The 14,490-nt window shown below is 50.8% G+C and overlaps 3 protein-coding genes across 3 annotated transcripts; 1 reads left to right on the forward strand and 2 right to left on the reverse strand.

Moving 5' to 3' along the window:
• Window positions 1-418: 418 nt before the first annotated feature.
• On the reverse strand, window positions 419-1,258 carry BBK36DRAFT_1123726 (hypothetical protein; the record flags this gene model as incomplete). Its single annotated transcript, XM_024891097.1, has 2 exons — window positions 419-816; window positions 883-1,258. The coding sequence occupies 2 exons, from the start codon at window positions 1,256-1,258 to the stop codon at window positions 419-421; spliced, it is 774 nt and encodes a 257-aa protein (XP_024748274.1).
• Window positions 1,259-5,608: 4,350 nt separating this feature from the next.
• BBK36DRAFT_1142876 (carbohydrate-binding module family 1 protein) lies at window positions 5,609-7,282 on the forward strand (the record flags this gene model as incomplete). Its single annotated transcript, XM_024893552.1, has 3 exons — window positions 5,609-6,069; window positions 6,137-6,833; window positions 6,896-7,282. The coding sequence occupies 3 exons, from the start codon at window positions 5,609-5,611 to the stop codon at window positions 7,280-7,282; spliced, it is 1,545 nt and encodes a 514-aa protein (XP_024748275.1).
• Window positions 7,283-7,533: 251 nt separating this feature from the next.
• BBK36DRAFT_1142877 (hypothetical protein) lies at window positions 7,534-8,544 on the reverse strand (the record flags this gene model as incomplete). The annotated part of the gene is made up of 1 exon (XM_024893553.1): window positions 7,534-8,544. The coding sequence occupies one exon, from the start codon at window positions 8,542-8,544 to the stop codon at window positions 7,534-7,536; it is 1,011 nt and encodes a 336-aa protein (XP_024748276.1).
• Window positions 8,545-14,490: the final 5,946 nt, after the last annotated feature.

Consider the following 14,490-nt stretch of genomic DNA (forward strand, 5'->3'; position numbering starts at 1 on the left):
TGTGAGGGGTTCGAATCGTTGTCATAGAATGCCCTACCTGTTACGGTATCATTTTCGACCCAGAAGTGGTAGCAAAAAGCCTCGCTCAATGCGTACAGTCATTCGAAGGCCCAAGAACCATGATTGAGTGCTTTTACAACGGGAAAGACGGGATTGCGAAATGACCTTGCTCTCTAAATTGCCATCCTGGCGAAAGTTATTTCACGAGCCTTTGCCCAATCACGCCCCCGCCGTGGCCCTAGTGACTTTCATTCATTACAAAGCTTCGAAAAATCATAAAGACAATTTATATATTTATATATCTATATATACTCGCGGTTTATGATAGACAATAAATATGCTGTGCTTTTTGGGGGAACTACCAGATAGAGCGGCCAATAAAGGAGCTCCTTGGCTGAACCAGCCACAGCTTTCCACTCTAAGCGTAAGAGCAGGTCAGCGTGCTGCTACCAGAGACGGAGCATCTGGTCAACTGCTGGTTGTTGACAATAACCTCGCTGATTTCAGCGCCGCTCAGAGAGACAGTTCGGCCGCTGCGAGTAGCCGTCGCGTCGCTGAAGGTGATGGCAGGGCTGAATGAGGCAAATGGCACAGCCTGGCAGTTGCTACCATTCGAGCTGCACTCCTCAAAGTCCTCAATAATAAACTCAGCGCTTGTTTCGCACAGAGAGCCAGCGGTGACGCGGTTGAAGTTTTGAGTCACCCTCTGGCCAGTTGACAGGTTCTCAAGCGTGGCAGAGCCGCCGGTCAGAGATGTGGCCACAACGGACATGGCGATTTGGTCGCCTTCGCTGATGTCGATGCCCGAGAAATCGGCTAATGAACTCACTGTCAGCCTACTCATCTTCCCATGTTGTCTTGTTGTCTTGAGAAATAACTCACCAGCAAACTCAGGGTACCACTCGTACCAGGCATCGTAGGTGCCATCACCGTACCAGTCGAAACCGGTTTGCAGAATGGCAGTGTCGCATGTGGCACCGTCAATGCCAACCCAAGCAGATCCAGCAGCATTGGAGCCACCACCGCCCCTGGGCACGTTCACAGTAGCCGAAGCTGCAGTAAAGCCAGAGCCCCCGAGAATGGCACCACCCCAGTTGGACTGAACAGTAGCGTGGCTGGTGTCGTTTCTGAAAGGTGCCGAGCGGCGACCAGCACGGCGAGCAAGACGAGCAGCAAGGCCTCGGTCCTGGGCAACGCCAGCCAGGACAGCATCAGCGCAAAGAAGGGCGGAGAGGGCGACGCCAGCGATGAACATCATGATGGGCAATGGAGATGATAGTTTGAGGCAAGGAAGTAAAGTTTGTCTGCTGGATTGCTTGCTTGATCGGATGTCTCTTGTTGTAATGCAAGATGTGCTCCTGAGATTGAGAGGAAGAGTGGCTATATTTATAATTGAAGCGACGTGGGCGATCGAGATATTTCTCGCTTCAAGCTCTCGAATTCGAAAGCAGCAATGATATCAATTACCCACGACTCTCGCGCAGAATTTTCAAGACACCTTCCCTCTTGAAAGACATCTCCGAGCTGGCGTTGACAGCCAGATTCCTGATTAAGCCGTCTTCGCCTGTCGAAGTTCATGATAACAATGCGTTTACGCCACCATGAGGAGGCCAATGCAATGCTCAACATGGGATTCGCTGCAACATAAGTTCTTCACGCAGCAGACAAACTGAATTTGGCGATACATGCTACCACACCTTCGGATCGGAAGTGAGTGGGAGTGCCACCGGAGGAATTGCTGGCCGCATCGATGTGCCGAGATGCCGCGCAACTTCAGGAAGTCTATACTGCTAATTTCTGGCTATCGAAGGTATTCTCGAGTACTACTGGCATGAGGAGATCTGGATTTGGAAAGCCTGAAGACAGAATTCGATCGACGAGTTTACTACAAAAGCTCGGGACACAAACCGCCTTGCGGATCATTATGGTTATTACATGACAACCTAATGTTTAAGCATTCTTTATCCGATTTACGGCTTGGCGATCTTGCCTGATCTCAGTAGCTATCGGAGACTAATCACCTTCCTGATTCGCGCAAATCCCGGCTAGTTTGCTCAGGTATCTACCAGGCTCCATGCCGATATTCCGATGTCTCCACGTCAATGGGATGGAAAGCGGCGAATGCAGATGGTAGCGTTGAAACCAGAATCTCTTCACATTGTAGTCGCCTGCTCGCGTAGGCAAATTCCGCAATGCGCTAAGTCCCCTGTGTAAGGGAACCCGAGGAGAGGCCTCTCTTTCTGCTATGATGTTGTACTATAATAGAAGACACCAAAGGAATCCGACAGGTCTCCCCATAGTGCCTGCGCGGGTTTGTTTGCAGCGATTCGGCCGAGCATCTCCCGTGAAGTCCTGACATCTCTTCTGTGCTCATCTATAGGTAGCCATTCATGAGATCACAATGGCGTGTACAGAACAGGAAAATGTGCCTGCTTCGCGATTTATAATCACAGACCGTTTGAGATGGATGGGGTATATGCTTCCGCTTACATACTCCTTTCTAATCCGGCAGGTCACAATAAGTCGGCGCTTCCGACCACTTGCCTCCGAGGTGATGGTACGGAGAGCAAAATACTGTATATGTCATTGCCAAAGGCTTTTCGACGCAGTATAAGCCGGTATACTGGCAGCCAAACTACTTCTCTCTTCTCTAACTGGACTTTTCTTCTTCGAACCTTATCTGTAGTGGGTAGTAGAGGCTTGGGAGTTTCCAATCGGTGCCTGTCATTGATAGGCAAAAATTAAACAATGTTCCTCTGAATACTCTCATATACGCAGTGTCTTGGTATTTGGGCACAGAAAGATCAATGTGGGCCTACTCAGTACTGGGTAGTTGGTAAGATACCAGTATCCAGAAAGCTTTAGAGCCGAGACATGGTAGACAGTGGTGACAACATTTGTCCTGAAGGGAAAGTATACAAAGGCTATTGGACCTCTATCTCTAATCTGTTTCGGTAAATCGCAAGACAGGTTAGGGATAAGCATAAACTAATGATCGTAGCAGCACTAGGTTGCCCACACACCACATACATGTAGCTTGTCATCCAATAATTTCGCGTATACAAAAAGCCGCCTTCTGATCAGATGAATAATCATTTCCCAGAATATGGGCGTAAAGTTGGAGAATTTCCAACACCCTTTTCAAGATACAGTTTCTCTCGTCTGCCAGCATTTTCCGTCGTATATCTGTTCCACAGAGAAGGTGCCCAGTTACCCATGCAGCAAACTTGTTCGGCTTTGTACATGTTTCTACAATATATTACTCTGTTAACCTACAACATGAAGCTTCCTGCGTTTTTTGCATGTGCGTCAGTAGTGCAATGTTTGCGGGCCTTCTCGGTATCGTAATAATATCAGTTGTATATTAGCCATCTCGTAGGGTAGTAACTGTAACTCGAATTTGACAAGCTCTGAATCTCCGTCATCCATCCACATGGAACATCCAATCAAAGAGCTTTGCTGCTGTTGCATACATGTGAAAGAAGTTTACTCCTGTCTGGACTTGAAGGCTGCCCAACTGCATGATGTAGGGTCAGAAACAGCACGGCAGCACGTGGCGTATGTAGAGCAAGGCGAGATATGTAATCCGTACACGCCATGATATCTACAGTACGATGTATCGGCTGGTCACGTGCTGCAACTCGATTTGCTGGTAGACTAAGATGTAAACCGTCGCATTTGTAGCTGCCTACCTTAATGAAATCACGCATTGGCTTTTCTCGGGATACCTTTTTGACCAAGTGTTTTGTTTTCTCCTAATCTTTTTTTCTTCCGAACGAGTACGCATTAAAAGTGATGCGATAATAGTTGAATCTGACATAGACTGTGATTTAACGATTGCTATAAAGCGGACAGATGTGCCAAGTGCGTAATATGTGAATGGGCATTCAAACCAGTATGGGACTCAAATCATCACAGAATGACTTCCTGAACGCATCCGCCTCTCTTTAAAAGGTTCGTATCGGCTAAGAGGCCCAACTATATATTTATCGCCTCCTCGCAGTTGCTCGCTCCAACACAAGGTTCAATTGCCCTTCTTACAATTCGGTGGTTCTCTTGACAATGTATGTCTATGTGATTTTGCTGGCGGGTCGGTTATTCCGCTATGCCAGGCGCCTTATCCAAATACTCCGAAGCTGTCGGCCAATCCGGAGAAGCGAAATGCGTTGGGAAGCTTCCATTTGGCGGCTGAATACCCTGAGAATGAAAACACATCAGGCTGGGTGATATCCATGAAGACAGGTGGTGAATATGTAATCACGTCCGTTCTCCTGAAGGGAAACCCCTTGTCGTGGTCACATGCGGCTCTTTCCATGTAAGTCGGATATTCCTAAGTAGCGATGGAGCGGCAGAATCAAATAGGCAATACAGCGAGTGGCTCGAACTTTTTAAATGTCGGGCGGGTTGCTGCGCTTCGGCACTAGTAGACATTGTATTCCATACCCCGCCCCTGTTTCCGCGACCTCTGGGATTCCCTTGAATGATCAAATTCTCGCCTCTACTACCTAACTCCCACTGAGCCTTTACGTCTTTTGCCATTCATCCTGGTGGAAGTTATCGCGGTGTGTAGGGCTACATGCTAGGTCAACTGGACGTGTTGGGGCCCGGACCCGAACCTAATTTTATACAACGACTTTGATTCAGTCTACAGTAATGGGACGTCCCCATATACAGTTGCACGTAGGGCACAACGGTAGAGTACGTTGGGTGAATTCGATATGATACGAGGATAACCCCCTGAATGTAGAGTCTCACGGCAAACTCTGACCGCGCGGTGCGACCTCACAAAACAATACAAACGGATGGCTAAAAGTACATGAGTTAATGCCTAAAGATGTCATATACCAGCGGCTAATAATTGTACAATTAAGTGGCTAAACGTACCGTAATTTGCCAATGACTTGTAGGGTTGCAGAAGCAACAGTACAGCCCCACTTCCCCACGTTTGCCCTCTTACACGCAGGTCTAACCTCAACTGATGATCTCCCATCTAAGTTCTCTTGTTGTTGTTTAGTCTAAGAGGCAAGTGTTTACTTCAGGATTTTGTAAGGCGTAGCATGTAAGAAATAAACAGAAAGCAGACGCCAAGAAGCGAGTTTCTGGATGAAGGCGTTTGAGAGAACCTTGCAGGGAGTTGTCTGACAATAGAAAAACAATGGATTGTCGCTTCTACTCAGGTGTCTGTAATTAAATGTTACTCCGTCCTGTACAGGCAAAAAATATAGTCGAATCTGCCTAAGATCTCGGGCCTTCGGGCCTTTAAGTCTACAGGTCAGTTTGGTTATATGGGCATTTTTGGGTGTGGTAGCATTGAGGGAACCACTGCTTTTGCCAAGGAGCTGAACGTATGCTGTAGGCAAAGCTCTAGGTGCCACTGCATTTGTGTCGAACATAATGTGATGCTTGGGCAGGCATAATAGCCGCCAAAGATAGCCTCATTGAGCGGAAGTCGGCGAACAGGTGAAGAGCAGAATATCACATATATATATGGCCCAAACGCCGTGTCCCCTTCTCCCTTTCCCCATCTACTCATCAACTCAGATCCTCCAGAAGACTTGTACATCATCTTTTGGGGCATAGCATTCTAGTCGACTACGGACTGCGCATCATGTATCAAAAGTTGGCCCTCATCTCGGCCTTCTTGGCTACTGCTCGTGCTCAGTCGGCCTGCACCCTCCAGGCGGAAACTCACCCGCCTCTGACATGGCAGAAATGCTCATCTGGTGGCACTTGCACCCAACAGACAGGCTCCGTGGTCATCGACGCGAACTGGCGCTGGACTCACGCCACCAACAGCAGCACGAACTGCTACGACGGCAATACTTGGAGCTCAACCCTGTGCCCTGACAATGAGACTTGCGCGAAGAACTGCTGCTTGGACGGTGCTGCCTACGCGTCCACGTACGGAGTCACCACGAGCGCTGACAGCCTCTCCATTGGCTTCGTCACTCAGTCTGCGCAAAAGAACGTCGGCGCTCGTCTCTACTTGATGGCGAGTGACACGACCTATCAAGAATTCACCCTGCTTGGCAACGAGTTCTCTTTCGATGTTGATGTTTCGCAGCTGCCGTAAGTGACCAACTACACCTCTTGATGCCATTCTCGTATTAGTTCTCAGCTGACTAGCTTATTTAAGATGTGGCTTGAACGGAGCTCTTTACTTCGTGTCCATGGACGCGGATGGTGGCGTGAGCAAGTATCCCACCAACACTGCCGGTGCCAAGTACGGCACGGGCTACTGTGACAGCCAGTGCCCTCGTGATCTCAAGTTCATCAACGGCCAGGCCAATGTTGAGGGCTGGGAGCCGTCCTCTAACAATGCCAACACGGGCATTGGCGGACATGGAAGCTGCTGCTCTGAGATGGATATCTGGGAGGCCAATTCCATCTCTGAGGCTCTTACTCCTCATCCTTGCACGACCGTCGGGCAGGAAATTTGCGACGGTGACTCCTGCGGTGGAACCTACTCGGGTGACCGATATGGCGGTACTTGCGACCCTGATGGCTGCGATTGGAACCCATATCGCTTGGGCAACACCAGCTTCTATGGCCCCGGCTCCAGCTTCACGCTTGACACCACCAAGAAGTTGACCGTCGTCACTCAGTTCGAGACTTCGGGTGCCATCAACCGATACTATGTCCAGAATGGCGTCACTTTCCAGCAGCCCAACGCCGAGCTCGGTGATTACTCTGGCAACTCGCTCGACGATGACTACTGCGCGGCTGAAGAGGCGGAGTTTGGCGGCTCCTCTTTCTCGGACAAGGGCGGCCTTACTCAATTCAAGAAGGCTACTTCCGGTGGCATGGTCCTGGTCATGAGCCTGTGGGATGACGTGAGTTCAAGAATAACATTCACATTGTCAACAGAATGACAGAACTGACTGAGAGACGATAGTACTACGCCAACATGCTGTGGCTGGACTCTACCTACCCGACGAACGAGACCTCCTCCACCCCCGGTGCCGTGCGTGGAAGCTGCTCCACCAGCTCCGGTGTTCCTGCTCAGCTCGAGTCCAACTCTCCCAACGCCAAGGTCGTATACTCCAACATCAAGTTCGGCCCCATCGGCAGCACCGGCAACTCTAGCGGCGGAAACCCTCCTGGCGGAAACCCTCCCGGCACCACAACCACCCGCCGCCCGGCTACCTCCACTGGAAGCTCTCCCGGCCCTACTCAGACGCACTATGGCCAGTGCGGTGGAATTGGATACTCGGGCCCCACCGTCTGCGCGAGTGGCAGCACTTGCCAGGTCCTGAACCCCTACTACTCTCAGTGCTTGTAAGGTACTGTGGCAAAAGCTTGAGGTACTGCTGGCTTATGGATGAGTTCATCTCATTATGGACTAGATGGAGGATTTACTTTGCTGTATCTACTTCTGAGGCTTCCAATATATACGGTTATTTCACCTTTGCTGGAATGCTCGCTAGCTTGGCAAGCACGGCTTTCGAGAGACGGACTGATTCTCTGCTAACTATGTTGCCACTCGAATTATCTTGACGGTGTTGATTATATGTATGGCATTGTAAGGGTTTTTCATTGATATTTCTCCCGCCAATATGGTTCTACTCCCATCTCCGCGAATCTCCTTTTCTCGAAGGCCGTAGTGGCACGCCAATTGGCAACAACCCACAGGGAGACGAAAAACATGATGGCGGCAGCCGAAATCAGTGGCGCAATGATTGAAAACACGGTGAGACCGTAGCTTGCAGCCTGGAAAGCACTGTTGGAGACCAGCTTGTCCGTTGCGAGGCCGACTTGCATTGCTGTCAAGACGATGGCAATGTAGCCGAGCACTGTCACCAGGGACGCAAAGTTGTCGCGGATAAGGTCTCCGTAGATGGCGTAGCCAGAGATTCGAGAATAGCCTCTCAAAAGGTGGCCCTTTCGAAACCGGTAAATCTTGTTCAAGCGTCCTAGGCGCAGCTCGCCGTACCAGTAGCGGGGATTGACAGCAGAATAGCAGTGATTCTCCAGGACTTGACTGGACAATATCTTCCAGTACTCCCAAGATACAATATCCGGCAAGAGTCCCTTCTCACGTGCGAGGCGAAAGTCGCTGTAGTGCGCAATGAGAGCGCAGTAGGAGAATAGAAACCCCCTGGCACATTGTTCTACCTCGGCGTGTAGTGGATGACTGTCGGGCAGAATGTGCTGTCTCCAGAATCCGATGTCTAGTAGATACTCTGGCAGAGGCTTCAGGTGAATGCCCTTGGGACCCCAGATGAGATGCAGCTCCGGATTCTCAGTAACGACGATCTCGCGGGAGAGCACGAGTTGGTGATGAAGAGGGCGAGGAGGCATGGGTCGACCGCAGGCCCATAACCAGTCCTGCACGGCATTGATCTTTCTCACCAAAAGCTCCTGACGCAAGAACTCCTCCATGTTGCTGATCGGGTTGAGTATTTCGTCGCTTCTAGATCGAATGGTTGCTGGCAAGATCCTGTCCAAGCATATCGCGCCTCCCCCTCCTCTCGTGGCTTCGTCGTCGACTTGCCTAGGCAGTTGAACGGCAAATGGGGGAGATTTCTCTATCATGATAGCCATGGCAGCAATGGCAGGGTATTGTAGGACTTGGTAAGCTGAAGTACGAAGTACTAGAAGAAACGCCCGGTCGCGAAATAAAACCTGTTCTTTTGTACGAGGCCATCACTCCACCCAGAGGTTAGGAATTGATCCACGCTGCGATAAAAGCTTGTTCATTTCGGCTAACCCGCCTGGAAGTCGACGACCTGACCGGGATCCTGGCGCTTCTAGGGCTGAATCTGTGTTGTTAACGCGCCATTGGCTGTGCGACTGGCTGGGACGGAGAAGGACGAGCGCGATGGATTCACTTGCATGGCCCCTGGCCAGGATGTGAGCCGCTACGATGGTTTTGAACTGAAGGTGCGTCAGCAGACTTGAAAAGGCAACACGTAAGGAGTCACCATCTTTATTTCTTCGGAAATGAATAGACATACGGCGAAGCAGATGTACCTTATGTTCGACTGGAAATGCGCCTAACTTCCAGCATAATCTCAGCGGAAGCAAGCTGAGCAAGGATGTGTTACATAGGACAGACACCGACTTTCTCAAAATAGCAGTTGCCAGATATCCCCGCGCTAGCTCTTTACTTCTTCTAGTAGTACTAGTACTACTAGTAGTATTTCCACTGAGATGGGGCTCTGCTCACTCTGAAAGGATTCAGCCGCACGAAACAGATTGGGGGCCATGCAGAGGAGAACCACCAACCCCTTGTTCGTGATTGGTAAGAATAGAAGAGCTAGTATAGAAACCGATGCCCTTCCGCGCCTGTGTTCAACCAAAACATCACGTTTCTGCCTAGAGCCGCATGGCAGCCATACAAGTTCGCTTGAGCCGCCTCCTCCCTCTAGTTCCATCAGGTTATCAATCGTTAACTTGCCAAAGCTATTCTGAGTTTTGGTGCTGGAGCACATGCCATAGATTGGACTGGGAGCCACTAGAATGTCTCTTGACATACAGCGATCAACAACCGTGCGACGGTCGACAACTGTCCACCGATCAGGGACGCGAAAAGGACCTAATCCCACCGTTAACGCACCCGCACCGAAGAAGCAGAAGGGCTATGAGGTAGTGCAGCAAGGGATCAAAGAGCTATATCCACTTGACAAGGCGAATGTCGTCCCTGACCTCGAGTTAGTCATCTCCAACATGGAAGCAAGCTTTTCTAACAATAAGTTATATAGCATTGTGTTTGTCCCAGGGCTGGGCGCAAATCCGGAAGACAGCTGGAAATCTAGCAAAACCGACTTTAACTGGACCACACATACAGATGGCCTCCAGAGGGACTTCCCCAGAGCCCGATTGCTCTTATACATGTACGACTCAGCATGGACTGGCCAGCTCAAAGTGAAACAATTTATGGGCAACATTGCGATGGGCCTCTTGGTTGGGCTGAGGAGCAAGAGAGAGGTATACCAACAGACAAACCCCAACTGCCGGCCCCCAAACTAACTGCAGCGCTTCAGAAATGCCAACGGAGGCCCCTTGTCTTTATTGGACACAGCATGGGCGGTTTAGTTGTTGCAAAAGCAATCACGCTTGCAGATTCCCGCCGCGATCTTTTCCCTATCATGTTTGAGGCAACGACGGCATGTATCTTCTTCGGCACTCCATTCGGTGGCGCTCCCGTCGCAGCTGTCGCAGCAATGTATGCACACTTCGCTGAGAAAGTCGATGTGGCTTTTTCGTCCAAGTTGTTGGAGTTGATGAAGCCGGGAGATGAAGAGCTACGACAGCTCACGCATGATTTTATGCGTCTAGCAGGGAAGATCAGCCCGAAGATCGAATTGTTCTGCTTCTGGGAGGAACATCCAACGGATTTCTCCAAGATGGCCGGCCTCCCAAGTCTTTTTGGGCTCACCAAGTCCCTGGTACCAAAGCAATATGCCGAATTCGTCAGTCGAGACTCCGCAACGCTTCCTGGCGTCGAGGAACTGGGACTGGCCTGCAACCACCGCGACCTCGTGAAGTTTGATGGCCCAAAGGATGACCGATGGACACAAATGGTCAGAGATCCAGTGAAAAGAATTATCCACGGCGCTCAATTGGCCGTTAGAAACCGGCTAAACTCAGTGAGAGATATTGATCGCGCCATGATTAGCGGCATCATGGAGGCTCTCGACGGTGCTCAAGTACAGAAGAAGAGAAAGGCATTGTCGCAATCATTTACCCCTTCATCCTGGATACCACAAGAAGCGGAGTATCTGGAGTGGTTGCAATCATCCGGAGATGCCGACAAGGCCCAGGCTTCTCAGGCGGTAGATTGCCTGTACGTGCGTGGTCGTGAAGGGCGCGGCAAAACCAACGCTACTATGGCTGCTCTCGAGGGTATTGAAAAGCTAATACGCGAGAACGAGGAGAACGATACTGGACAGGGCCCTATTCTGCTGGTGTATTTCTTCTGCGATGCCACTGCGGACTACTCAACGGCTGAAGACGTTTTGAAGTCTGCAATCAGGCAGCTGATCAGCCAGCAAGAGACGCTTGCACCTTATGCAAAGATATTCACCAAGAAGAAGGGCAAAGACGATGCGAGCAGGACTCAGCAGGCGCAGATAACGGTTGAAAACATGTGGCAATCTATCCAAGACATGCTGGCGGATGAGTTCATCGGCAGCAAGGTCTACTTCGTGCTTAACAATCTCCATGCCCTCCCCGCTGAGTCGGATTCAACCATCAAGCTGATGAGGTTCATCGCCAGTGAACTCCAGGGACTTCGCGTCACTGACTCAAAACGTGTCCCTACACGGTGGTTCATCACCAGCAGGGAATCCCATAACGTTGACAAGGTGCTCAAAATCGACGGTGTCCGCGTCATTGATCTGGAGGACAGCCGATATGAGAACCAAGTTCAGCTGGAGCTGCGCAAACACGCCAAGAAGATGATCTCTGCAATTGGCGAACAGAAGCAGTACAATAAGGCCCTTGCATACTTCGCCAGCAGTCTGGTAGGAAAACGCGCACAGAATACTCAATGGATCGACATCACATGCATTCAGCTGGGGGAGCTTTCAAACACCGAGAGTGATTTAGGCGTGAGAAGAATTCTCGAAAACATGCCCCAGGATCTAAAAACACTGCTGGATCACTCTTGGCGTCAGATCTTTCAGCTCAACGAGGCTCACGTCGAGAAAATCAAGGAAATGCTGCGTGCACTTGTTCTGACTTATGAAGATCCAACTGAGTCTGAACTCGGCCTGCTTGCAGGACTGTCATCCAGTGATCAGGAAAAGGGTGAGCTGCGCAAGCTGATTGAACAGTGCAAACCTCTTCTGCACTTGAAACGAACAAGCAGGCCAGACTCTGTTGTTTGTTTTGTCAACATCATTGTGAAGACTCATCTGTGGGAGAATGCCAAGGAGCTCCTTGGACTGTCCAAGGAAGAACTGAAATGGCAACATGGTGTGCTAGCTCTCAGATGCTTCTCTCATATCAAAGAAACTTTGGATTTTCCCATGCCGGATCCAGTCCCTGAAGAGACAGAGACCGAGGGCGCTGGGAAAGCCGAAGGAGGGGACGTTCAAGACTATGAGGCTGCTGAGCAAGAAGGCGAGGACGATGGTGCCTCAGAGCAGGTAACTAATGACGGCGATGATGAAGAGGAGTACTCAGAAGGTGAAGAAATGTACGATGAGAACGGCAACGAAGAAGAGGAAGAAGCCGACCCCGAGGCAGAAATGGTTAAAGACAGAGCCTTGGCATATACCGTGAAGCATTGGCTGCACCATGCCAGCAATGCCACCCTCGAAATTGCCGAGGATTTGAGCCTCGAAGATGACTTCTGGAAACCAGACTCGGCTATTCGGCGCCGGTGGTTGTTTGAATACGCGCGTACGACGACCACTTTCGAAGGGTTTGACTACAAGACGCTGAATGGATTGCATGTCGCTGCGGCGATTGGCTTCCGACAGCTGGTTGCAGCCCTCATTCGCAATGGCCACGAGGCCGAGATCAGAGAGCGAGACTCATTGATTAATACTCCTGTAAGTCTCGGGATCATTATCCATGCCCACTTTGTTCACACCGACTAACAGTCAGTACAAGTTGCATTTTGCCGCCTATCTAGGCAGACCCAACATTGTCGAGGAACTGCTCAACCGCGGTGCTGTCATCGACGACGCTGCAGAAATTCACGAACAGACACCGCTACACATGGCCGCATTTAATGGACATATTCAAGTCATGAAGAAGCTGCTGTTGCGAGGCGCTGATCCCAATGCTGTTGCAAAAGACATTGGGCCGGTCGTTAACGCAGCAATTTCTTCGGGAAGCCGTGAGGCGATTGAACTGCTCGTCAAGCACAACGTCTCTCTGACATTTCAATCCGAGGACGAAAGCATCCCGTGTCCTCTTGCACTGGCCGCCTTGCTGGCTGACTACTCCATGTTTGAGTATCTGATTGAGAGCTACGCCGACAAGCTGCCCGCTGGCGACTATAGCGAAGCATTGGTCGCGGCTGCGGCTGCTGGAAGGATTGAAGTATTCAACAAATTGCTCAGTTTCAGCCACGAGGAATCCGTGTTTCAATCGGCCCTGGATGAGGCAGTAGAAGAGTGGAACTGGGACATTGTGAAGTCTCTTCTAGACAATCGACAAGGCTTGGACGTGAATGGTCTCTTTACCGAGGTCGCAACATGCAGCGAGCCGCAAGATAAAATGCTACAGCTGGCTTGGGACTATGCAAACGGATCCATAACGCAGGAGACGATAAGCAACGCCCTCTACAATGCGACTGATAGAGAGAAAACGACGACTGTGAGGCTTTTGCTGCAGAGCTTTGGCGCAAGCCCGAATGCGACTGGCGAAGAGTATGGCACGGCCTTGACGGCCGCTGCGTTTGACGGAATCATGGAAATGGTTCAGCTCTTGCTTGATGCTGGTGCTGATGTCAACGATCCTAACGGCTGGGCGCTGCAAACTGCTGCTGCTGAAGGACACTACGAGATTGTCCAGGAGCTCATCGATCGTGGAGCTGAGGTCAACGCTTGCACCCATAACGACAACTTTCCAGCTGGCACCGCTATTCAAGGAGCGTGCGAAGCAAGTAGATCCGACATCGTATCCTTACTGCTGGAAAAGGGCGCCGATCCGAATCTCGGCCTTGGAACGGACTCCCCCCCAATTATTGCCGCGACTCAGCGCGGAGAGGCTGGGATCTTGGAGATGCTGGTCAACGCGAAGGCAGGTGTGGACGTCTTTGGAGGCTACGACCACTCGACGCCTCTTATCAACGCTGCCGCATATCTGCCCAAGGAGTCACTGCAGCTGCTACTCAATGCAGGCGCGGATATTAACCTCCCAGATAATGATGGCGACACGGCTCTGATTGTGGCAGCTGCGCGTGGTGATGTGGAAGCCGTAACCTTTCTGCTGGATAATGGGGCCGATATAATGCATTCCAGCAAAAGAGACATGAATGCGCTTCAGACAGCCTTTGCCGTCACACAGCCATCCGAGGATGACGGTGAAGAGGCTTCTGACTTCATAGGCTCCTCAAATGAACAGTGGGAGTGCCTCAACGTGCTTATTGAACGCGTCACCGTGCTTCTCGGGGCCATCAAGACAGCCGTGGATTCTGGCGACGTTTCCTTGGAAGGCATTGTTCGGACAGCCAACATGAGCAAGCAAGGCCTAAACTACGACGATGACACGCCGAAGAATCCAGAGGCAGCTGATGCGCAGACGTCCGATCCGCAGACAGCTGACGTGACCGATTCCGCAGCTCAATTGGAAGGCTCCCATGAACTTGCAGAAGCCCAGCAACCTGTGGAGCACTCTATTATGGAGGAAGATGTGACAGTTCTGTCCGGAAAGATTGTCGAAGTACCATCGTCGGCCACGGAGACTTCTCCGTCTCTAGCTGCCAGTATAACAACATTCTCCGAGATCTCTTACGCCTATTCTGATACACAGGCCTCAATCTCTCCACCGCCTGCACCAGTCGCTCATAACTCTTCTGTCTTTTCACCC

The sequence above is a fragment of the Trichoderma citrinoviride genome (genome assembly GCF_003025115.1).
Source record: "Trichoderma citrinoviride strain TUCIM 6016 unplaced genomic scaffold BBK36scaffold_10, whole genome shotgun sequence".
NCBI lineage: Eukaryota > Fungi > Ascomycota > Sordariomycetes > Hypocreales > Hypocreaceae > Trichoderma > Trichoderma citrinoviride.